We start from the raw sequence: 26,080 nt of genomic DNA on the forward strand, positions 1-26,080 counted from the left end.
TTCCCACTGTGGATGCTTCGACTCCATTATCGCCAAGCAGTTAATGCAAATGGGTCAGTACCGGGCAACCTTTCAAAAGCTCAACTACTTCCTTGACCCGCATAAAGTGACAAAAAAGTAAGGGGGCAGTATGTTGGGTGTAAAATCGGTATGCCCAGTACCAACCCCTATACCAAACCCTAGCACACAACCGGTTCGATGTAAACTCATATATGAAGAATTATCGGTGCCGACCCCTATGTCTCACCCGACCCACACTTCAACGAGCCACTCATACGATATTCTCCATGATCGGTGCCGACTCTCAAAAGAATCAAACACGATCGCGGAAATCCCGCCGTCAAGCGACTAATCCGGGTAACCGTTATGCCCAATGCACTTCATACAAATTCAAAAGTTCTCGCCAAGACCGCCACCCTCCATCCCCGCCCAGAATTCCAAGCAATCACGCCCCCCCCCCCCCCCTCGATTATAATCGCCGCCCATCACACCCCACGTGGACAAAATCAAGGGCACGATTGGCGCAATGGCCATCGTGGGTCTCTTCCCCTATAAAAGGGCATCTACACACTCAAGCAAAGGGATCGAATCCAATTCTTCTCCACTTGTCTGGTAACTTGTCTTGGCCCTCCTCCCATTCATCGTTCATTGTCTGTGTTGCCCATTCCTGACTTGAGTGTCGAAGTGGCTGCCCGGAGCCACAACTCTGAGCCCATTGACGCTTTTTTCTGTGAGCACAGGATCACAAGCTCAACCAAGCTAGTTCGTGCAGTCGAATTTTGGGCACCATCAGTCATGCGGCCCTTGGGATGCCTGTAATGATTGTAGTCGGATCCTGATTGCCATCCCTCTCTGTCGGATTATCTATTTATAAGGCGGGATCGTGCCCAGGGGTAGGAGAATTACTAAGTCTCCCTATTTGCTGCTCTACGATCTTCAATCTTTCTGCCAGACTGTGAATCATCTCCGCTAGCTCTAGATTTGATGTTGGTTCTTGTTGGTAGGACTTACCCCTTGTAGTAGTCATGGTAGAATCTAGGCTCTTATACCAATTGACACGGGACGTGTCACGCCCTTGACCTTGACCCTCGGGGCACGTGGCAAGCGCCACACGCTCATTAGGCGAACCTGGCAAGCGTGCAACGCATCTGAGCAGAAAATCGTCAAGATAAGCATGGTAGAAGCATAATATCCACAAATAACTAAGAGACAGGAAATAAATGAAACTCTTTCATTTACGCAACCTCTTAGGTTCTATACATAAACATAAAATAAATATAATGTACAAGCCCATACTAACTATAGTATGGTCAACTCTCACTGCCTCAAGAAGGCTCGCGAACGGGTAACTACTTAGGATCTGAAATGTGAAACATCGAGCACATTAGCATCTGGCTAGTAAGCAAAACAGTAATATAACAGTGTATGATAATCTGTTACAGGTTATAGTATCATATACATATTACCTCATCATTTTCAGATATACTTTCATGTATAAAGCCCATAGGCACACATAGAGATGTGATTTATGTTCAAAGCCAATACGCACACATAATTATATGACCAGAACATTGGGAACAAGCATAAAGCTTGTAAGCAATACAACATTCTAGCAGTGTATGATAATCTTGCTACTTCCCTGTATATAAAAGGGTATATACATCATATCAGAACTTGGCCAATAATATGGCACTATCAGAACCAAAATACGAATCATAATCAGAATCACAAACAGATGCATATGCAGATGTATGTATGCTCAAAATCAGAATCAGAATCATCTCAGGATCAGAATCTTCTCACAACCAAAGAGTGCCTGGAGAGTATCCTTGTTTTACAGAGCCCTCAGGCATTTACAGAATTGGCGCCCGTAGACTTTCAGAATCCTTATCTTTTCAGTATCTTTTACAGAACTTAGCTGGTGTGGCTAAGTATGTGAGAATGCACTGAACTCATAGCACTCTTGAGGGAGGAAACACACCCACGCATGCTAAATGGTATGATGCATATGCGAGATATATGTCCAACATATACTAACTGATATTAATATATAACCTAACTGTGTTGTCCTATTCCAGTATAGTTAGATATCATGTATATATACATATTGGATAAATAGATAATGATAAACGAAAATAGTATCAGAATAGTCTATATATCCTATATATATACACATACATGTACACCCATATATACATGTATATACGTATATATACTATATCTCAATCAATACATTATCAAACATGTGTTTTATTCATTTGGTTTGCATAATAGATAATGTAACACGGGAAGATACTAGGTTACTTACGGATCTACATAGAGCTATCAACCAATATCAGATCATTAAGATATCACATTGCTACTCAGAGCTATTAGCTAATATCATCTCTTCAAGATATCACAAAGCTAAACGAGCTATCAATCAATATCAGATCATCAAGATATTATGAAGCTACATAGAGCTATCAATCAATATCAGATCATCAAGATATTACGAACCTACACAGAGCTATAAACTAATATCATATCTTCAAGATATCACAAAGCTACACAGAGTTATCAACTAATATTCGATCATTAAGATAATACGAAGCTAAACAGAGCTATCAACTAATATCATATCTTCAAGATGTCAAAGCTAAACAGAGCTATCAACTAATATCATATTATCAAGATATTACGAAGCTACACATAGCTATCAACCAACGTGATATCATTAAGATCTCATAGAGCTATCAACTATCATGAGATCATCAAGATCTCCCAGAGCTACAGGGATCCATCAACTAATATCCGATCATTAAGAAATCACAGAGCTACACAGATTAATCAACTAATATCTGATCGTCAAGAAATCACAGAGCTATCAACCAACATGAGGTCATCAAGATCTCATAGAGCTATCGACTTGGCACTCATGCCCGTAACTATTAGTAGTCGTTACTGCTCATTTCTATGCATATATATACATTATATCTCACAAATTCTTAGCAAGCATATCTTTTATTAAAGGGTCAATTATAGGCAGTTTCACACTAGTTAAGGTCAAAGCATCCACTTACACCACTGGTCAGGGTCAATATATATCTAGTTATACCACTGGTCAGGGTCAATGTATATCTAGTTACAGTCTAACTGTAACTCACATTCAGTATTAATAAGACAGAAAGATATCACCCAACGCAATATATATATATATATATATATATATATATATGTGTGTGTGTGTGTGTGTGTGTGTGTGTGTGTGTGTGTATACTAGTAAAAAACCCAACGCAATATATATGTGTGTGTGTATGTGTGTGTGTGTGTGTATATATATATATATTATATATGTGTGTGTGTCTGTGTGTGTGCATATATATATCACCCAACACAATATATATATATATATATATATATATATATATATATATATATATATATATATATATATATATATACTAGTAAAAAACCCCGTGTGATGCACGGGCCTACAAAGAACTGTACGGACCACATCATAGGTTGATACAAACCATCCATGTGATGGAATACAACATCAATAGGTTGTACCCGTAAAATCATTTCCATAGGCTGATCCTAGCCCCCCAATCTATAGAGGTTTCCATAATTAAAAAAGCCTAAAGGAGGGGGGTAGGATTGAAATTGTGTCGCTTAATGCGTGCCTTTGTTAAAAAGCACTAAGGAAGGGGTAGGATTGAAAATATGTGGGTTGAATGGGTGCCTTTGTTGAAAAAAGTCAAAAAAAGTGATGTGTAATTCTCATAGAATTTTGGGAGAAATTCAAATAATTCTCTCATTTTCTCTTCTTCTATATATATATATATATATATATATATATATATATACCTATTAACTCATTTTTTTCTTATCAAACATATCTTTTATTTGCAAAGTTTACATAACAAAATATGCCCACGGAAGCGTACTGAATCACTTACCATATATATATATATATATGTGAGGAAATGGTTCGTGAGCAGCTGCTCAAATAGTTATTTGCGCATGAATTTTAAACATAAGGGTGGGCCCTCAATTTGGGGGTGATCCTAAGCATTCATTTGGAAGGTCCCATCATGGTTGGGGTGTGTACAAAAAATCAGCTCAATTGGATCGTCTTAGGGTTTCCATTTGTGGAGAGAAAAATGGACAGATACTGTGTCCACAAATCTGCCTATTTTTTCCCTCTACAAATGGAAGGGTTAGGATGATCCAACGGAGCTGATTCTTGGTACACACCCCATCCATGAGGGGGCCTTCCAAATGAATGGTTAGGATCACCCCAAAATGTGGGCCTTCCAAATGAATGCTTAGGATCACCCCAAAATGTGGCTCCCCCCTATCTGAGTAGCTGCTGACAAACGATTTCCTCTCTCTCTCTCTCTCTCTCTCTCTATATATATATATATATATATATATATATATATATATATATATAGAGAGAGAGAGAGAGAGAGAGAGAGAGAGAGAGAAAAGTGTTTCTAGTCCGGCCGACTAGAGATCATTCTCTAGTCCGCCACCCAAAAACACATGGGTCCCACATATTTGAGTGATGCAAAGCATTCATTTGATGGGCCCTGACATAGAGACGGTGTCCACAAGAAATTAGCTTCATAGGATCATCCCAACCCTATGATTTGTGGAGCTTAAAATGGACGGCTATAAACCGCTACAAATCTGTCCATTTTTTAACTCCACAAATCGAAGGGTTAAGAAGATCCTATGAAGCTGAATTTTTGTGGACATCCTATCTATGATGAGGCCTATCAAATGAATGCTTTAGATCACCCAAATATGTGGGACCCATGTGTTTTTAGGTGGCGGACTAGAGAATGATCTCTAGTCGGCCGGACTAGAAACACTTTTCTCATATATATATATATAGGGAGTTGCTAGCGTCCATCGCAAAAGGCATTTCGCGGCTGGTCTGTTGCATGTCAGACCCGCCACATCTTGAATGGAGACAAAAGCTGTTGTCTTCATTCACGAGGTGGCTGGACCAGCTTTGAAATGCCTTCTGCGATGGACCCTAGCGAATCCCATATATATATATATATTTTATTAACATATCTTCTTGTCAATCATGTCTTTATTCGCTTGGTTTGCTTAACAAAATATTCATATTGAAAGTTACTGAATCGCTTACCAGAAAACACTTTGCCTTTTCCTTTCCTCTTTTTTTTCTTCTGTCTATTTCTTCTTTTTCTTCTTGAAACTCTACAATATTGGAGTTTTCCAAATCAATGCCTTTTTTAGGTCTTAAACATCAAATACAAGTCATATATGGTGACGAAACCACGATTCAAAACCCAAAACACACTTATAGGTGTAAACTACACTTATATTGGGGTGGCGGTATATCGGCCTTGCCGGTGTTCCGGGCCCACAACCACACCATGTAAACTTCAGAGGGGTCGTGGTATTGGTATACTGGTAACGCCAGTATACCGCCCTGAAGCAGAATTCATATTACTTGGTTTTGGCACCCTCTAAAACTCAAATCAAATGCATGAATTATCAAAACTTGTAAACATATAACTTGTAAATTTAAAACAAAGAACATCTGTTTGGTTGACAACTCCGCCCAAATCCCACCGGAAATGGGCAGAAAAGTTAAAAATTCAAAATGCACAAAATCAACCTTTTCCTTCCAAAACTGAAATTTTATAATAATCATAACTCTTAAAAACATTTCGAACTGGGCTTAGCTCAAAACATAAAAGTTATTAGGTAAAACATTTTCAAAAACTTTCATGTTGACACCTCTAGGCAAATATTGTCGGAAAAAAAAGGTTTTTCGATCTGATGCTTGAAATAGGGTTTCAAGTAAAACTGAAATCTTAAACTTAGTGTATCTATTTGTAAACTCAAAACTAGGATAAGTCATAAACATAAAAGTTATTCTGCATATTATTTCCAAGAACTTTTATGTTCATCCCTCAGGTCAAATCTCGTTGGAGGTGGCCCGAAAATATGAAAAATGCCATTTATTGTCATTTTTTTGTTTTGAAAAGTGACATATTTTCATTGATACTATAAGAATTACAGTGGGGACCAGGAGTCCCACCTGGCAATGTATAGCGTCAAAAAGCTGGCCAGGGCGTACCCTAAGCCAGAAAGGCGACAAAAAAAAAACACAACAAATACACTGCTTTCAGTCCTTACAAGAAGAAGATTACCCCGACTGTATCAAGACAAACACCCTATCTTATAATATTCCAGCCTTCAGTCATCGTCTTTCTCCACTAATAACCACCATAGATTTAGGAATTCATCCTCGACTCAAAGCCATCCCAACCCCACCAAGATCAACTAAGAGGAGCATTTCCCTAGTTCGTCCAGAAGATTTTGGAGGTGAGAAATCGGCAAACCCATGGCAACCGTTTCCGGTTTTCTTTCCAAAAAGCTAGGGGTTGATCGAGTCTCAATTCCTCCCTCCAGATAAGAAATAGCCACCTCCCTCGACAGATCCATAATCTCCTCTGCCGGCTTCTATATTTCTATCTCCATTTTGGTCAAGAAGTTTGATAGCTTTTCTGGACAAGATTTCATGCGTTCGGCATTATCTAAACACCATATTCCCCTCTCTGGAAGTTCACGGCTTAGTTCTGCATCTTCAGTAGGTGCATCAGTTAACTGTTCCTGCGACAACTTTGTCTTTGACAAACTTTAGAGTAGTGTTCATGATGTTGAATTTTGATGAATGGTTCTTGAAATGAGGGAGTGTTGGTGGAAGCTATCCTTTCATCATAAGTCATGCTTCTTATCTTGTGAAGATTTTTTCCCAGCACAATGATCTCCATAAGCAACTTCCTCTTGCAACCCCTTGCACACGTAGATGATTCCTCTTGCAAGGGAAATAAACCTTCCATCTTTACTTGCTTAGATGAAAGATGCCCCTTAAACCTTGCAATTCTAATCAGTTTATGTTATGAATTATGTCACCGCCATAAGATCCCTATCCTGAAGCCAGGTGTCCCGAAAGTCTTTTGCAGATAGTACTGATTATTAGTTTGAGCGAGCCATCCCATCCGTGGGAACCTACTTACCTTCCCAACGTGGGATTTGAAGTTAGTTGCACTTACACATTCCCCTATCCTCCCCACCTCTGACCCAAAATTAACTAAGGAATAAATTTATTCAACCTTGGACCTGCGCCGTTAACTGGCTCCAGGATATAGAACCTAGACTAGGGGAAACCATCCAGGGCCCAAAGCTACAGGAATTAGTTGTAGATGGGGCTTAACCTACCTGATTTGGAAAAAAGATTTAAGGAGCTTGAGCACTCTGTTGATTACCTTTCTAGATCCTGATTTCGAGGCCAGGGTATTCTTCAATATTCTCATAAAGATACTTCGTTGAGATTATGGCCTCTTAGCCACAGAATGAAACAATTAGCACTTCTCTTATTCATATCTAAAACTAGTCCATATATATATGGGGTACAATTAATCAAAACAGGAATGGATAGCGTTATCACATATTCTCCTCTCGTTCCCACCTAGCCTCATTTATCAAGTGGTGTTGTCACTTGACTTTAACATAAGGGATCGAACGGCTACGAAGAACCTGCTTCCTTCGAGCAACTATACTCTCTCTTCACAGTTGTTGTCCCCCTAGGGACCCACATAACTGCCGGTAAAGGAGGCCTCTGACCTGGCCTCGGAGTTGCTGTTGGCGACACGGAAAACATGCATCGGGTACTCAACAAATCTATCTCTATCTACTAATATATAATATAGCTGATCTATCTAATACACACATGTTCATTGTATTGTCCTATACTAGTATAGTGGACTCACATACTCACACCTATTAATGTAGCTCAAACATTTATTCAGATACCTAACCAATGGCGTTCCTGGTGCACTCGGGTGTCATCATTGATTTCTTTTCGTACAATTGCCTTATGTGTCATGCAGGCGTCCCTGGTACACTCAAGTCAATCATGCTATCACAGATTGCTTAATATCAATCGTCTATCATATCCTAACATTATGAATCTTTATGCTTTGATACCATCTTTCCTCTCACGCCCCTGACCCTGACCCTCGGGACACATGGCAGGCGCCGCACGCTTGTTAGGTGAACCCGGCAAGCGTGCAAGGCATCTGAACAGAAAATCAACCAGATAAGCATGGTAAAAGCATAATATCCACAAATAACTAAGAGATAGGAAATAAAAGAAACTCTTTCATTTACACAACTTCCCAGGTTCTATACATAAATAGAAAATAAATATAATGTACAAGCCCATATTCATTATAATATGGTCACACTCTCACTGCCTCAACGAGGCTCGTGAACGTGCAACTACTCAGGATCTGAAATGTGCTACATCGAGCACATTAGCAAATAGCTAGTAAGCAAAATAGTAATCTAGCAGTGTATCTTAATCTGTTACTAGTTATAGTATCATATACATATTACTTCATATCATTTTTAGATATACTTTCATGTTTAAAGCCCGTAGGCACACATAGAGATGTGGTTTATGTTTGAAGCCATTAAACACACATAATTATATAACAAGAACATTGAGAACATAAGTATAAAGATTATAAGCAATACACTATTCTAGCAGTGTATCATAATCTTGCTACTTCCCTGTAAATAAAGGGTATATATATTATATCCGAACTAGGCCAATAACAGAACCAGAACCAGAATCACAATCAGAATCAGAATCACAAACATATGCATATGCAGATGTATGTATGCTCAGAATCAGAATTATCTCAGAATCAGAATCTTCTCACAACCCAAGAGTGCTTGGGGAGTACCCTTGTTTTACAGAGCCGGCAGGCATTTACAGAATTGGCGCCTGTAGGCTTTCAAAATCCTCATCTTTTCAGTATCTTTTACAGGACTTAGCTGGTGTGGCTAAGTATGTGAGAATTCATAGAACTCATAGCACTCTTGAGGGAGGAAACACACCCATGCATGTTAAAGGTATGATGCATATGCGAGATATATATATATATATATATATATATATATATATATACCAACATATACTAACTGATATTAATATATAACCTAACTATGTTGTCCCATACCAGTATAGTTTGTATAGTTAGACATATTAATACAGAATAAATCTATATATCGTATAAATATATACATATACATGTACACCCATATACATGTATATACGTATATATACTATATCTCAGTCTATCCATTATCAAATGTCTTTTATTCATTTGGTTTGCATAACAGATAATGTGACAGGAAGATACTAGGTTACTTACGGAGCTACATAGAGCTATCAATCCATATTAGATCATTAAGATATCACATTGCTACACAGAGCTATCAACTAAAATCATATCTTCAAGGTATCACAAAGCTACATAGGGCTATCATCATCAAGATATTACAAAGCTACACAGAGCTATCAACTAATATCAAATCATCAAGATATTAGGAAACTACGTAGAGCTATCAAGTAGTATCATATTTTCAAGATATCACAAAGCTACACAGAGCTATCATCATCAAGATATTATGAAGCTAAACAAAGCTATCTACTAATATAATATTTTCAAGATATCACAAAGCTAAACAGAGCTATCAACTAATATCAGATCATCAAGATAATACGAAGCTACACATAGTTATCAACCAACATGATATCACCAAGATCTCATAGAGCTATCAACTATCATGAGATCATCAAGATCTCAGAGAGCTACAAGGATCTATCAACTAATATCCGATCATTAAGAAATCACAAAGCTACACAGATTCATCAACTAATATCCGATCATTAAGAAATCACAGAGCTACACTTAGCTGTCAACCAACATGAGATCATCAAGATTTTATAGAGCTATCAATTTGGCACTCATGGCCGTAGCTATTAGTAGTCATTACTGCTCATAACTATGCTCAGAAGGTCATATTACTTATCATAGTTTCATTTTTATACATATATATACACTATCTCATCCAATTCTTAGCAACCATGTCTTTTGTTAAAGGGTCAATTGTAGGCAGTTTCACTACCGGTCAAGGTCAAAGTATCCAGTTCCACCATTGGTCAGGGTTAATGTATATATAGTCACACCACTGGTCGGGGTCAATGTATATCTAATTACAGTTGAACTTTAACTCGCATTCAGTAATAATAAGACTGAAAGATATTACGCAGCACAATGTATAAAAATATGTATATATATATATATATATATCTATTAACTCATTTTCTTCTTATCAATCATGCCTTTTATTCACATGGTTTGCATAACAAAATATCCACACCAAAAAGTACTGAATCACTTCCCATATATACACTCATATATATATATTATTATTATTAACATATCTTCTTCTTATCAATCATGTCTTTATTCACTTGGTTTGTATAACAAAATATGCATACTGAAAGCTATTGAATCACTTCCCAAAAAACACTTTGCCTTTTCCTTTCCTCTTTCTTTCTTCTCTGTCTCTTTCTTCTTTTCCTTCTTGAAACTCTATAATATTGGGGTTTTCCAAATCAATGCATTTCTTAGGTCTTAAACATCAAGAACAAGTCATATAACGTGATGAAACCACGATTCAAAACTCAAAACACACTTATAAGTGTAAACTACACTTATGCTGGGTGGCGGTATATCAGCCTTGCTGGTGTATCAGGCCGACAGCTACACCATGTAAACTCCAGAGGGGTCGTGGGATACTGGTAACACCAGTATACCGCCCTAAAGCAGAAATTCATATTACTTGGTTTTTGGACCCTCTAAAACCCAAATCAAATGCCGAATTATCAAAACTTGTAAACACATAACTTGTAAATTATAAACGAAAGAACATCTGTTTAGTTAACAACTCTGGCCAAATCCCATCGGAAATGGGCGGAATAGTTAAAACTTCAAAATGCACAAAATCTACCTTTTCCTTCCAAAACTGATATTTTGTAATAATCATAACTCTTAAAACATTTCGAACTTGGCTTAGCTCAAAACATAAAAGTTGCTAGGTAAAACATTTTCAAAAACTTTCATGCTGACACCTCTGGCCAAATCTTGCCGGAAAAGTAGGTTTTTCGATCTGATGCTTGAAATATGGCTTCAAGTAAAACTGAAATCTTAAATTTATTGTATCTATTTGTAAACTCAAAATTGGAATAAGTCATAAGCATAAAAGTTATTCTACATATTATTTCTAGGAACTTTTATGTTCATCCCTCCGGCCAAATCTCACTGAGGTGACCTGAAAATATGAAAATCACCATTTAATGTCTTTTTTTTTAAATTGACAATTTTATTGATACTATGGAAATTACATTGGGGACCAGCGGTCTCAACTTGCAATACATAAAATCAATTGAGGATGGTCAGGAGCATACTCCTAGACCAGTTAAAACCAAAGGAGAAAATCTACTAATACATCCGCTATAGTGAGGACCACCCATCCATGCACTGTCCTCCTGCTGAGTAACTAATTTACCTTCCTAACTATCTAAAAGCACAGCCTAGAGAGCCTTCATCACTCCCCCAAAACTCCATAACACTACGCCAAGGCCTCCATCCGATCGAATCCAACGAAAAGTGCCATACTTGGGGGCCTCTCATGCAAGGCTTTACTCAAAACTGACTTGTCATCACCATTTAGATAGTCATTTAGTTTGGTGATCTATACAAGCCATCAAAGTTGGAAGAGACTCAGCCATGCTATGCTGAATCTGGGTCTCTAGCAGATGTACAAGCCCAGAAAGCGGGATCAGGACTTCCAAAGGGTCGCTGATCGCCAAAACTTCCTCCACAATACGGCAACCCACCGCCTTAATGTGGGAGCGATTTTGACTCCCGCCAATACAAAATCCGATCCCCAAGTTCCTGGTGAAATCCCAGAACAAAATGGAGAGGGAGAGCTGACTACTTAGGGAAGCTGGTCTTCCCGGTTCCTCAAAGAAAGCCATTCCTACTTTGTTAAGGATCCTGTGTTCAAAACTAGATGGAGAGGGCCTTTTAATAGCAAACGAGTATAGAGCCTTGGAACCTCCACTCCTAGGGAGGAGGGCTATGAGTCTGACAATACGCCTCCCTAGCAACCAATAAATACAAAAATCAAAACATCCAACTACTTTTAATTATCATAGCCTTTTCCAACCCCGGGAACCCCAACTATAGATTTATCTATAGATAGGGCCAGAACTAGGAGGCCTGGAATAGGACTTTAAGAGTCTAAACAATCTACTAAATCTTTTCTTTACACGCGGTTTGGAACCCAAGATAGAGCTTATCTTATTCATAATTAATTGATCTTGGGAATTGAAACCCCTGACTGAGACGGTTGAAAAACTGCCAGGGGCGCGATTGACGAAATTCTTCTTGACGTGTGGAACAAACTTCTGTCTGAAATGAGGGGCATGTTTCTTGAGATTTGCAACAATCCCAAAAAATCTTCATGCCTCTGTTCAGGCCCCATCATGCCTTTTTCTGGAATGGCTAACGGCTCCATCTCAGGTCTCCTAGCAAGGAACTTTGAATTTGAATTTGAATTCCCAATGGGGCCCAACGGTTCACCAGGTAGTGGCCTTGAGGTCATCGGAAGTTGGTCCGCCGCTAAGGAGGAACCTAATTCCTGGACGGCAAATTCAGGAGTTTCCTTCGAGAGCTCAACTCCAATGGGATAGACCTGGTCAAAGATTTTGAGCTTTACACCAGAGTTAGGAAAGAGCCATCGAGGGGCAAGAATCTTAGCCGAGATGAAGCTCATACAATTCTGATGGTTGCCCTCCATCTTGGTTTCTACAACCTTGCCAAAGAGGGCCCCCTAAAGCCTCCACCGTTGAAACAGCCCAGGCATGCAAAGGGATGCCATAAAAACGAATCCAAAGTGCCTCCTCTCCTTGAATAAATTCCTTTGTCCATGGTGAGAGGGAGACCAGATGGTTGTCCAAGGCCACAGGTCCCTTAGCAATGATCTGTGAAGCCTGCAATTCTGAGTCAAACATAAAAATAACTTCATTCTTTGCAAGTAAAGAAGGGCAATGTAACGATGGGAGTTCCTAGAACACTTGTGCCCACTTCCGCAACTCCTGCAAAGACTCATTATCGTTTTTCTTTTTCCCGACCAAGCAGGATTTGAGAGAACTTAATCGCACATCTATTTCCTGCCCTGAAATAGATACAATTGGAATTGTGGAGTTATTTTTGCGATATATTTTACCCGAATCAGGCCACAGACTATCTTCATAATCCTTAGATTGCGCCTTAAGAGATCTAGGAATCCATTTTAATGATGATTCGGTCGAATGACAGCATCGACATTCAACCCGCCATTTCTAGTTTAGGTATTGACAAGGAGCGCAAAACCATGCCCCAAGCCTTTTATCTTGGACATGTTTGGGTCTCCTTAGAGATACTCCTTCCTCACCCCAAAGACATTAAATGACACCATTTAATGTCTTTAAAAACTGCAAAAAAAAAAAAAAAAACTGCAGTTTAGTAAAACTGCTATAGCTTTCTCAAATCAAAACCAAATCAGGAAAACTTTATATATAATCATACTAGATCAGAAAAGATCTACAACTTTGTAGTTAATCAAAATTGCTAAAAATGAGTGTAAATTACACAGGAATAGAAAGAATAAAGAGAGACAAGATTAAACTTACAAATTTTATGAAATTTCTTCTCTTTTTCCACTTCTTTGCCATCAACCATTGGTTTTAAATACTTCCAGATCACAAATCAAATAACATATATTTTCTCCCATTTTTGAACGAATCTCTTTAATTTTCTCCATTTTTCTCTTGATTTTATCATAATTTAAATGAATTAAAATGAATTTATAACCTTGCATGAGAGGGAGATGGCACTTGGATTACCAAGTGTCACTCTCCTCTCTCTCCCAGCCATGCTAATATCTAATACCCAAAATGCCCTTGACTTTTAGACTTGGCCTTTTATTAATTACACTTACGCCACTATTGAAATTATCAAAATTCCCCTCTAGCTTAAAGATTAAATAAATCAAATAATAAACACTAATCTCACTTAATTACTTAAATCACTTTTATTCTCTAAATCACTTAGGATTAATGTTAAACCCAAAACTTGGTCCTTTCAGGACGGCTACAGAAGTTGTGTTCTATGATTGTTGGGACAATAAAAATTAGGGTTTAGGATCCTAAAATATCTTATTAGGTTGGAAAAAGAATTTCCACAAGGTTTAGGGTAAGTTTCGAATTTTGCAAACTTGTGCCAAGTATGTGCAGACATATGCCAAAAATGTGTCACGTGTGTTTTGGTGAAGCTAAGGGGCGTAGGGATCAAAGAATAATATGTAGAGATCAAGAATTGAAAATAAAGAGGATTAAAGCAAGAAATTAAAGAAAAAGCTTAGAGAAAAGAAATAAAGAAAGAGATAGAAAGATATTACCCTGTAGGGTCTTCTCCTGTGCAAGTGTTAATCCAAGTTGGGAGCAAATATTTTTATTTCATTCATCAAAAACATTATGGGCCTGTTCAGTTGCGTGCAGGAAACGGAAAGGAAAAGGAAATGACGTGGCAGAAGGAAACGGAAAGGAAAAGAAACTGTTAAGAAAGCAGTAAGAGTGCGCATTCAGTTGCCAGGAAACGGAAAAGAAACAGTAAAAAAACAACAGGAATTTGCATTCAGTTGCCAGGGAAACGGAAAAGAAACATGACAGAGGTAGAAAAATGTAAAAAGAAAAAGAAAAAAAGGGTGAAACGAGACGGCGGACAAGATGAGTAAATAATGGGCTATCACTGTTAAAATAAGCATACCTTTAAACCAAAACACAATATCAAGGCTGTATCAGGTATTATCAAAATTGGGAACACATGCAGAAAGGATAAGCCATTATTTTTTATGAAAATTCATTATCATTATTCCTCCAAGCCTTATCAGTTCTTAAAACTAATAAGAGGTGGTAATGTGTAATCACACAATTGCTCAAAGATAAACCAAAATTTAACCTCAAGAAAACCCCAACACAGCCTATAAAAGTAACTGCTAATCATTTTTAAGTATTGATTCTGCAGAATAATTATTCATGCGTGACTAAAGGAACAAGTAATTTACTATACCCATGCCTTAGATATTGACATTGAAAAGATGTCCAGTTTCATCCCCGATGCAAATGCTGTGTTTGGCAGCCAAAAGTTTTTTCCAAGGAATATTGGTTTATAAAGTGGTTGGAGAAGGGCTGGGAGGGTAGGAGATGAAGAGAACTGTCCTGAGACTTTGCATTATTCATGCCCTCTCAATTCTCTCCCTCTCCCACTCTCCCTACCCCTCTCTCAACACTCAGTAGGCTAAAATTCCATGAAAATAAATTTCACAATTGCCAAATATGACCTTAATTTTGAGCCCAATAATTAGTTTTGGACTCAAAATCGGTTCTAAAAATCCAAAACAAACAAGGCCTAAACAATCGCATAAGCTTCAAGGAATTAAATACAGTAATGTGCTGTTATGAAGATAGTATACAATTCATCACAAATATGAATCATAAAACCATCCACATCAGAAAATCAAATGGTAGTATGGTAGTATGATATCTTAGAATCTCTTACCAAGCCCATCCCATATCCAAAGAACGAAAGAACAACAATAAATTACAAAAAGAGAAAAATTATCAAAAAGGAAGTCCATTGATTCATATACAAAGACACATGCAGTGATCAATCCAATGATAAGGAAAACTATATCTTCTGTAAACATTTAACCACAATGCCCTCCCTGTACAACATATTAGACAATGATCTATTTTATTCAGGAAAATACCAAAACAGTGCTGAAATTTATCTACAAGGCTATGCATATGCATTCAAGAAGGCAACCATTGCCCAACAAAAGCAGATCATAATACCCTCAGAACAGATAATAAGAGAGATCTAGAAAACCCAAAAAGAAACCAACAAGGACATGCACCTCAACACTATTACATGGCTTATACTGTGAAAGATAGCAGCCCCATCAACACTAAGAACAAAGATACATCAAAGGACAATACAATCAAAACAAATACAAACCCCAATAACAACAATACTTTTCATTGATCTTATCACCTCCAATTACAAATGAAGAGGAGAACCCTCCTTACAATGTGTAAGTATGTCATTACCCTGGAGCATATCTTATCTGTATGAACTTATACAAGGCCACTGCTGACAGAGAAGAACATATACAAAGCCAAATGCCTACTACATGTTTCTACACAAGCTCCTACAGAAAAAAAAAAATTCCATATAAAACAGTATCATTCTTTACACGGTCGATATCAAGGACGGAACTTCAACATCTCCACAATATTTGATCCTCGTCTGATGCTGTGCTGAACCATATAACTGACATAGTCTATACACCATGCCATGTTATTTTACAACCCTGGACCCACAAAACTCGGCACCATATGTGCTTTTATCCACTATATATGCTGCATTAGGAAGATGGGACGATGCATCTGATATTAGGAGATTGATGAGTGATGGCGGTGTTGTAAAGAACCCAGGTTATAGATGGATTGAATTAAGAATGGGGTTCAAGCATTTCTGGTTGATGATGATTTGAGGATGGTCGAGAATGAAGTAACGAAATAATAAATCATTGGATGTTCCCTGCCTCATGGATGGAAATCAAACATCAGAAGAGTTGAAAATTTTGATGCTTTACGGGGGATTCATTTGCAATTTGAAGCATCTTGGCTAAGAGGAAACAGTTTTTGCTGATTATGATCTACATCCACTCTGTCACAGAAGCAAAATTTCTAGCATTTGCTTGCTAGATTTTTTTTTACATAAATAAGAGTCAGCACTGTGGTTCCTTTTCATTCAACTAATACACAATGTTAGACCTATCAACAGCAAAAAATGAGCATAATCAGGGCAGAGCCCTTCATTTTTTATCCAAGGACAGCAGATTTTTTATTTTTGAACAGGTTGTTGTTGGACGAAATATCAAGGGGACTTTACAGTTGATTAAAAAGAAAAAAAATCCCATGTTATGTTTTTGCAAAACCAGAAACCCATAAACCAAAAAAAAACAGTCCCATGTTATGTTTTTTAACAGGTTGTTGGGGGTTTTTGCAAAACCAGAAACCCATCCACAATCTAAATAAAAATTTAAAACAATGGCAGACAAAGATTGGGATTTTTTTGCAAAACCAAAAACCCTAACCCAAATCTAAATAAAAATTGCAAACAATGGCAGACAAAGATTGGGGGTTTCTTGCAAAACCAGAAACTCTAACCCAATCTAAACAAAAAAAATCAAAATAATGGAAGACAAACAGATTGGGGGTTTTTGAAAAAATAGAAAAGAAAACATGGCAGAGAGGGAGAGAGAGCAAGAGAGTAGAGAGAGCAAGAGAGGAGGCGGGAGGAGAGAGTACCGGCGAGGGACGGCTGCCGGCGACGAGCGAGAGGGGAGAGAACCAGCAGAGACGAAGAAGAGGGGAGAGAACCAGCAGATACGAGCTTCTAGGGCTTCCTTTTCTCTTTTTTTCGTTTGAAAAAAAAGGGGGATGCGTTAGTTGCGGAAAATGCCTCGAATCCGTGTGTTTTGGTCTGATTTTTTTTCTCGGAAAGGGCTTAGACACGTAGATATTACGGATTCCACTTAATGCGTATATTTTTCGTGCGCTTTCCGAATCCGCCCAACAAAACGTCGCTTTTTGAGTGAATCCACGGAAAATGGGCTCCTTTTCGCTTTTTGAGTGAATCCACGGAAAATCCACGGGAAAAGGCCATAGGCCTATATTTTTATAGACAAAAGAAACCTCCTATTGAGACTTGTATAATAGAGACCTCCTACACCAATCTCTTACATGCTCTAATGGTTTAAGGCAATAAATGCTTTCTTGCCAAGAGGTGTAGTGTTCAAGACTGGTACTGATGGGGAAGAGATTGGAAAAAAAATACTTCTAATAAAACATGGACTCCTAATACTATTATGACTTCGATAAAAACTTAAGACATATTAAAACTCCTAATTGAAACTTACTATTTTTAGTAACTCATATTTGCAATTTTTAGCAAATCCGAACTGACTATTTTTTTTAGATCTAAACTTACAGTTTTTAGTAATTCCGCGCTTACTAGTTTTAGTAAATACGAAGTTATTATATTTAGTAAGTTTGGCAAGGACACCCACAAAAATACTTTAATGCTCCCCCTTAATTTGATAACAGCACCCCCTCTATAATAGAAGGTTAAAATTGAAATATGGGGCTGAGGATGGCCTCCATCAGTTTGGCTAATTTTGGCTATTCCCTTTCAGGTATGTTATTTTGATATTCTTTGTTTTCTCTTGATGAAGGTTTTCATGTGAATTTATTCTTAATCTTGTTCTTTTTGCCCTAGATATGCTCTTTGGGTACATTGACAAGTGTGAAGGAACGGAGTGCTCTACTTCTTTCACTAATCTTGATTAAGGAAACTAATCTTATCAAGGAAGATCATAGATAGAAACCAATGTGAAGAATGTTGAGAGATTTGGAGAAGAGAAAAAGTGAGTTAGGGAAAACTCCCCCTCACTAATGTATTTATTTAAAGAGAAAGATAAGTACAATGACAACTATTCCCTCAGGCTTATTACATATATCCAACACTCCCCCTCAAGCTCGAATGTAGATATTATACATTCCTAGCTTGCTACAAATATCATTTAACTTCGACTCAGGCAAGGGTTTGGTGAAAATATCTGATAACTGGCCCACAGATCGAGTAAAGGAAACATGTATCTCGCCCCTATGGATTCTCTAGCGAAGAAAATGGCAATCAACGTCTATATGCTTGGTTCTCTCATGGAAGATGGGATTGGTGGCTATGTGAATCGCAGCTTTATTATCACAATAAAGCTGAGCTAGAGAAGAAGGAAAGCCAATCTCTGTCATGAGGGAACGTAATCAAAGAAGCTCCCCACTCGTATGGGGCAGAGCTCGGTATTCTACTTTTCCATGACACTAGATTGCCACCAACAAAGGTGCAGTAACCCGTGGTTGATCTCCTATCTGCTGGAGATCCTGCCTAATCTGCTTAAAATAGCCTTCCACCCTGACATGTCCATTTTTCTTAAATAGCAATCCTTTCCCGATTGCCCTTTCAAGTAGCAGAGTATCTGAACTACTGCTGCCCAGTGAGAGGTACGAGTAGCACTCATAAACCGGCTAACTACTCAAATTGCATGAGAGATATCTGGGCGAGTAATCGTGAGATATATGAGCTTACCAACCAGTCTTCTATACCTGCCATAATAAGCTTTACATTGGGATCCATAGGTGCAGATACAAGTTTTACTCCAAGATTCCCTATTTCTTCCAAGAAGTCCAACACATAATTTCTCTGTGATAGAGATATCCGAGGAGAGGAATATGCCACCTCTATCCCAAGAAAATATCTAAGCCGACCCAAATCCTTTGTAGCAAACTCTTGTTGTAAGAAACTCTTCAATCTCTGAATTCCCCCCCGAGTTACTACCTGTAATGATGATGTCATCATCATACACAATCAAAGCGTATGACGACCTCACTGAATCTACCAAACCATGCTCGCGGAGATTGTTTTAAGCCATACAGAGATTTCTTAAGGCGACAAACAGAGGAGGACATCTCCCCTCCTGAGCAGCATACCCTGGAGGCTGGTCCATATAAACTTCCTCCTGGAGGTCGCCATGTAAGAAGGCATTCTTGACGGCTAGCTGATGTAGTGTCCAACTATTATTAACTGCAATGGAGAGTATCACTCAAACTGAAGGAATCTTCGCAATTGGTGAGAATGCCTCATGATAGTCAACGCCAAAGGTTTGAGTATGGCCTTTCGCAACCAGACGAGCCTTCAACCTTTCAACTTTCCCATCAGGTAAATACTTGATTGAGAATACCCAACGACAACCTACTGGTCGAGCACCATCAGGAAATGGAACAAGATCCCATGTCTGGTTTGATCGGAGTGCACCCATTTCTAGATCCGTAGCAACGCGCCAACCTGGATGTAATAGGAGTCAGACAATCATAAGAAACAAAGTGAGATATTGGATGTGCAGTAGAATGAGATCGAGTGCGAGATACAATAGGAGAGTCAGAAGCAATAACAAATGAGGGTAAAGAAGATACCTGAGTTAGCAAGGTAGGGACCTCGACAAATGAAAGGCGATGGTTCGAGTGAAGGAGGTGGAGGTCCATCTGTCTGCAGATATCTCCGATATTGTTTGGTAACTAGTGGTGGAGCCACTGGTACTGATGAAGATGGCGATGGATCTGGTATCGTAACAGGCTGTGAGGGTACCTGAACCAAGTAAGGAATCGAAGGAAGAGATAATGGGACCTCATTATCTAAGGGATTTGTAATAGGAGTAGATGAGGGGCCGAAAAATGCTTCAGATTCGAAAAAGGTAACATCAGCCGAGACAAACCTAACGGTAGCCTTTCTGAGTTCTAGAGTAACCCAGAAAGACATACCGTTCTGACCGAGGATCGAGTTTGTCCCGACTAGGACCAAGAAGATGGACGAAGCAGACAAACCCAAATACCCGAGGGGTGAGAGGGAATGGGATCCTCTTGAGGCTATAAAACCTGAAAGGGAGAAGAGCCATGAAGGATAGAAGAGGGAAGGTGATTCTCAAGAAAATAGGATGTCAACACGGCCTCCCCCCAAAAAGACTTAGGGACTCACATTTGAAACATGATTGTTCGAGTAACTTCAAGTAAATACCTTAATTTCCTTTCAACGACCCCATTCTGCTGTGACGTGTAGGCACGAGAGGATTGGTGAAGAATTCCATGATATGAAAGATAATCTTGAAACCCATGTGTGGAAGAGAAAAATTCGCGAGCATTATCAGTGCAAGACGATAGGAGAACGGCTGCAGTCAAGGCGAGAAAGTCCATCCACCTTACGATTCGACCCAATCGTCTTCCCAGTCGAAAAATCCTGAAACAAACAATAAGAGGGATAAAATGAGATGGAACATTGAAGATTTTTCGTTAGTTGACTGACAGAAAGTAAACTAAATGGAGATTTAGGGTACACATAGTACATATGATAATGAAATAGTAGGCGAGGGATAGATTGTACCAATACTAGTGATGGAGGAAGTGGACCCATCAGCAAGGGTAATGGTCTGAGAGCCAGAGGAAAAAGAGCGAAAAGAGGATAGATGAGATGAGTTACTAGTCATGTGATTGGAGGCTCCCGAGTCAATAATCTAGGACCCGGAGCTAGAGAGTAAGGTTGTGGGTGAACTACCTGGCTGAGCAAACCCGACAGTGGGTTGTGAAGCACTCTGTCTAAAACCCTATAGCTCCTCATAATCTGTCCTCGTGAAGGTAAATGACTCATCAACCGAAGTAGAACCAGGCGTAGAAGTCACGCTATCAGATGGGCCAGGAGCAGTGAGATGAGTTGATCGAGGTGGCCGAAGCTCTGGATAAAGCATATAGCATGTCTCGATCTGGTGGCCATCATGATGGCAATGGGTACAGTAAGGACAGCCACGTCCACCACCAACGTGGCCACCTCCACGGCCACGACCACGAGCTCGGGGAAAAGAGCCACCTCCTCTGGGTGGCCTGGAACACCAATACCATGAGAAGCCACGAGTGCCGAACTATCAGATTGGAGGCTGGATGGTGAGTCATCAAGGCACTGCTGCGCACATGAATAGGCCTCTCGTAATGATGGAATAGTGCCGGAGCCAAGAATCTGATGACGAAGGTGTGTAAACTCAGGGCCCAGGCTCTCAAGATAGTGCACAACGCGAATTTGTTCTCACTGGCGACGAAGGACATTGACATCAGAAGTGATAGGTAAGAAAATGTCAAGCTTCTGACATAATGAGATAAACTGCCCATAATGAGTCTCAAGGGACATGTCACCACGTCACAGACGCATCCACTTAGAGTAAGTGGAACAGATACGCCTGAGGTTCTCAACCCTAGAGTAGGTGACAGCTGTGTGATCCCAGATCTCCTTTGCAGTAGGGAGGAGAATCATGGTGGATGAAATGGCAGGGGTCATGCTCTGTCGGAGTAGACTCCTAATCAAGGCATTTTCCTGCTCCCACCAAGTATAGGAAGGGTCCTTGAGAGATGGGGGGTCATCCCAAAGAAAGCTAACTTTGCCTCGACCTAATAGGTATGTCTCAACGGCAACTTAAGATGGGGGGTCATCCCAAAGAAAGCTAACTTTGCCTCGACCTAAGAGGTATGTCTCAACGACAACTTTCCATAGTAAGTAGTTGGTTCCATCAAACTTTGGAATATTCAACTGTTGATAAGATCCATCCACAGGTGCATAGCTAGGAGAAGGTGAGGAAGATGGAGCCGAAGGAGGTGGGGTGGCATGAACTTCTGTAGTCATGCCGAGAGAGGGATCCGCAATGGCAGGAGGATCCATAAGACAGAGAAGGAAAATATAATCCACAAGCAACGACGAGATAAGAGATGAAAAGAGAAGAACCAACTACTCAAGGGAAGAACAAATAGCCTGGCCTCACGAGAGAACGAAACAGGATAGTGGGAGCCATATGAAAGACGGCGAGAGACCGTGAAGAACTAAGAGGAATAGGAACCCAACTAACTCAGCGCATAATGGTGGAGACGAGGGTTTTGATGAAGAAATCCAAGTGGGAGGACACAGAAAGGTGAAACGGGCGAAGAGGGTTTAAAGAAGTTTGAGAAAAGGGCCTATAGTGGGGAGGTGGAGGGGTGGGATAGGGGCAGGGGGGTTGGAGGAGGGGGGCGAGAGCCTGGAGAGGCAGGGGCCTGAAGAGAGGGGGGGGGGGGGGGGTAAGGAGCAGGAGGCGAGGGGTCTGGAAGGGGGGCGGGGCTGATGGAGTGTTGGGGGTGGGGGTATGGAGGAGGGGGCGAGGGAAGTTGGGCGTGGGGGCATGGGAAAAGAGGGAGAGAGGGGTGGGGCGTGGGTTAGGGTTAGGATTGTGAGAAAAGAGGGAGAGGAGGTGAGAGAGATGAAAGGGTTAGGGTTAGGGTTGTGGGGCGGAGAAGATGTAGGCCAAAAGGAATCCCTAGGGATCAGAAACCCTTGGGCTCTGATTCCATGTTGAGAGATTTGGAGAAGAGAAAAAGTGAGTGAGTTAGGGAAAACTCCCCCTCATTAATGTATTTATTTAAAGAGAAGGATGACAACTATGCCCTCAGGCTTATTACATATATCCAACAAAGGAAAGCAAGATAAAGAAATTCTTTTAATGCAAGTGCATACTGAAGGAAAATAAAAGTCTTCAACTAATCTTTCACGAGAAGGAAATGAAAGAACAATGGATGATTCTTGAGCATACCTTTTCCATCTCATTGAGCATGTCACCTTTCTTGGACTGATTTAGCATGTGAAGCCCTTCTGGAGGCTTCATCAGGGTTTTTAAGTACTACATATCCCCCATTAGGCATTCCAGCATTGTATTTCAAGAGTTGGCAGTGTTCTGAAACTACATCACATCTCAAAACTAGCTTGGGTTCAATTGGCTCTTGGGATTCAGAAGTCAATCCTAGGTGACAATTTTGTTTAGCTTACTCATCGTTCAGCCACCATCGTACTGACATCATTAACTTAGTTTTTGATGTTTTCTATTTTTCAACTGTTTTTTTTTGTTCTTTTGTTTTGTCCAAGTCAACGCACCAACTGTTTGAGCTGGTTCAGATCACTTAATGGAGGGACTCTAGCAAACTTCACTTCCTAAGTCAGTTATTCAAGTCTGAACTGTGGCCTTAAAAAGTTATATGCTCATGTTGATTCGTGCCATTTATATATTTGGAATTTCTAGGATATCTTGAGATTGGTTAGTGATGATGAAAAGATTCAAATAGTAGCTCTAGTTCATTTTATGCTTCTACTTGCCTTTGATGTAATCATATACATGTCAGTTGTGTATGACATATTGATGCTTTTGGTTAAGCTTAGTAGCGCCTATAATCATACTTTGAGTTGATTAACCTGAATGCAATGGCTCGAATGTAGTTATCGTTTTCATAGTGATTAGATTTCATATTCCGTGATTAGATTTGACATGAATGTAGTCAATGTATATTTTTCCATGATGTGACGTGTTTCAATTTTCCTTTTTACTTGTAGGACAACTAGGCCTATCAAGTCCACTTAGTGTGATGCTCAGAAATCATTAGTGTTAAACTAGTTGTGCTTGGACTACTGGTTTGGCTTATCTTGTTCCAGACTTTAGAAGCCATAATAAGCCAGTAAACCTCTTTTATTCCTAGCATTATTTGATTGGAAAAAATTGGCAGCATGTTTTCTTCTAGAAGGCAAATGAATGTAATTATCCGTGATATATTTTGTTGTGGATCATCAATCCACACAAACTAATTTATGGTTAGAAAGGATTTCAACAATTGACATTTGCCATACCCTTTTTCAGGGCCAAGGCTACTCGTTACCTGCAGATATACAATATGTCGATTCAAGGTGGGGAGTCCCAGTGGTGCTTCCTCTTCGTGACTGTCATGCACAAGAGCTCTCCATGCTCTGTCATCTTGACAGGTAAAATATGTTACTCATTATATTTTGTTTTTGTATCCATTCCTACAACTATATGATGCTCCAACTGTCATTGACAGAGCAGTTTGAAGACCCAGCAACTGCTTAAATGTCCTCGCTTTGGCATCAATGGCTTGGTATCATCATTTGTCGCACTTTTGCAGGTAAGATATTGTTGTTTTGCGTATTCTCATTCTTCTATTGGTAAAAATCGATCTGGGAAATTAAACTTCTGGCACTTACACAAAAAATACTTGCCTTGCAGACGATGGATTTATGTCACTAATATCTCCAATATTTTCAAAATATAGCGTTTTTGTCGCGATAATTTGATAAAACAACAAAATCCCGATATAACCCCGAGAAATTTTAAAATATAGCAATATTTTCATTATCCCGATAATATCATGAAACTATCATGATATTTTTAGAATATTTTTTATTTTATTTTTATTTTTTTCTTAATTTATTTATTTTAAAATAATTTTATTTTTATCATTTTTCCTGATATAAACCGAAAAAAATAAAAAAATAAATATATCCCAAGATTTTCCCTTGCCGAGAAATTCCTGAGAGCGATATTTGTGACATAGTATTTAACTAGCGTCTCTGTCCTCACTGCTGCTAAAAATTCCATAGCTTAAATTGCAGGAAGAAAATCCTTCCCGTGAGCGCACCATAGTAAGAACGGCGGAAAAGCTGACTCCATTTCATTTTAGTAAGCTGCCAGAAACCAACAACCTTGAAGACCATTTGCCCTCCCGGTGGCGTAAGAAGCTGCAGATTTTCAAATCTGATGGGTCTATTCTAGCAGAGGCTCTCTGCCCAATCTGCAGTAGCCCACTGAACGGGCAGGACTTGCAAAGTTTGAAAAGCAGTGTTGGGACCTTCCAATCAGGATTCGACATATTTGCAGCCAATTGCTGTCCGAGTTGCTGTTTTCAGATCCTCCCAAAGGAGCCATCTTTGTTGGAGAGTTTCTACTCACTCCTACCCGAACCAATGGTCAGACGATTCCAAGACACCACCGGAGCTGATGAGAGTTGGCTAAGGTGATAAGCTTATTTCTACAGTTAGCTCTGCATAGTTTCTACTATCTCTACCATTTCTGCTTAATAAATTTCTGAGTTTCATTCATTTCAAAATTTTTTTTTGTGTGACTTTCATAAGAAAATGGCGAAAAATACACTTACTATTGGTTCTGAGCTGCTATGGTGTTTGCTTCAGGGAACAAATAAAAGACTGCTTGCTATCGGATGAGGAGGATGGTACCTGAAGCTCCCTCCATCTGAATGGTAATCAGCATCACTAACTTTCAATTTATTTTCTGTTAAGTAGATATTAGCTCAGGAAAAGGGACAGTACAAGTGAAACCAGAAATTTGGGGCACCAATTGGCAAGGATACCCCATCTACAGAACAGGGACAGTTCCTGTATGTTCAGCCATTGCTGTGTCTATTTTCTAGTGCGAGAAACAATAATTCATTGTTTGATCTAGGGAAATGATTTCAACACAACCGTGTTTTGCTATATGCGCCCACCTATCTTGTCTTCTAGTATTTAAAGAAGGGAGATGATTTTTTTTCCGAGCTCCC

General features: G+C 39.3%; 1 protein-coding gene and 1 long non-coding RNA gene across 16 annotated transcripts in view; one reads left to right on the forward strand and one right to left on the reverse strand.

The window, feature by feature from the left end:
• LOC143889961 (Adenine nucleotide alpha hydrolases-like superfamily protein) overlaps window positions 1–26,080 on the forward strand; it is a 60,279-nt gene that overhangs the window by 33,370 nt on the left and 829 nt on the right. For 14 of the 15 annotated variants that reach the window (XM_077394397.1, XM_077394396.1, XM_077394398.1 and 11 more), the window contains 4 exons: window positions 24,367–24,488; window positions 24,571–24,649; window positions 25,125–25,537; window positions 25,713–25,780. In XM_077394397.1, the coding sequence (XP_077250512.1) occupies window positions 24,367–24,488; window positions 24,571–24,649; window positions 25,125–25,537; window positions 25,713–25,761 (663 nt within the window). In that variant the 3' untranslated portion in view covers window positions 25,762–25,780. The remainder of the gene's footprint in view (window positions 1–24,366; window positions 24,489–24,570; window positions 24,650–25,124; window positions 25,538–25,712; window positions 25,781–26,080) is intronic. The other variant, XM_077394394.1, reaches the window with a different exon arrangement.
• LOC143891368 (uncharacterized) lies at window positions 11,242–13,763 on the reverse strand. The gene is made up of 2 exons (XR_013255295.1): window positions 13,628–13,763; window positions 11,242–13,429 (listed from the first exon to the last, which is right to left on the reverse strand). It is a non-coding gene; the product is annotated as an uncharacterized LOC143891368 (long non-coding RNA).

This window comes from Tasmannia lanceolata, unplaced genomic scaffold, assembly GCF_043159265.1.
Source record: "Tasmannia lanceolata isolate RefF3 unplaced genomic scaffold, GAP_Taslan_0.1 ptg000013l, whole genome shotgun sequence".
In the NCBI taxonomy this organism is placed as follows: domain Eukaryota; kingdom Viridiplantae; phylum Streptophyta; class Magnoliopsida; order Canellales; family Winteraceae; genus Tasmannia; species Tasmannia lanceolata.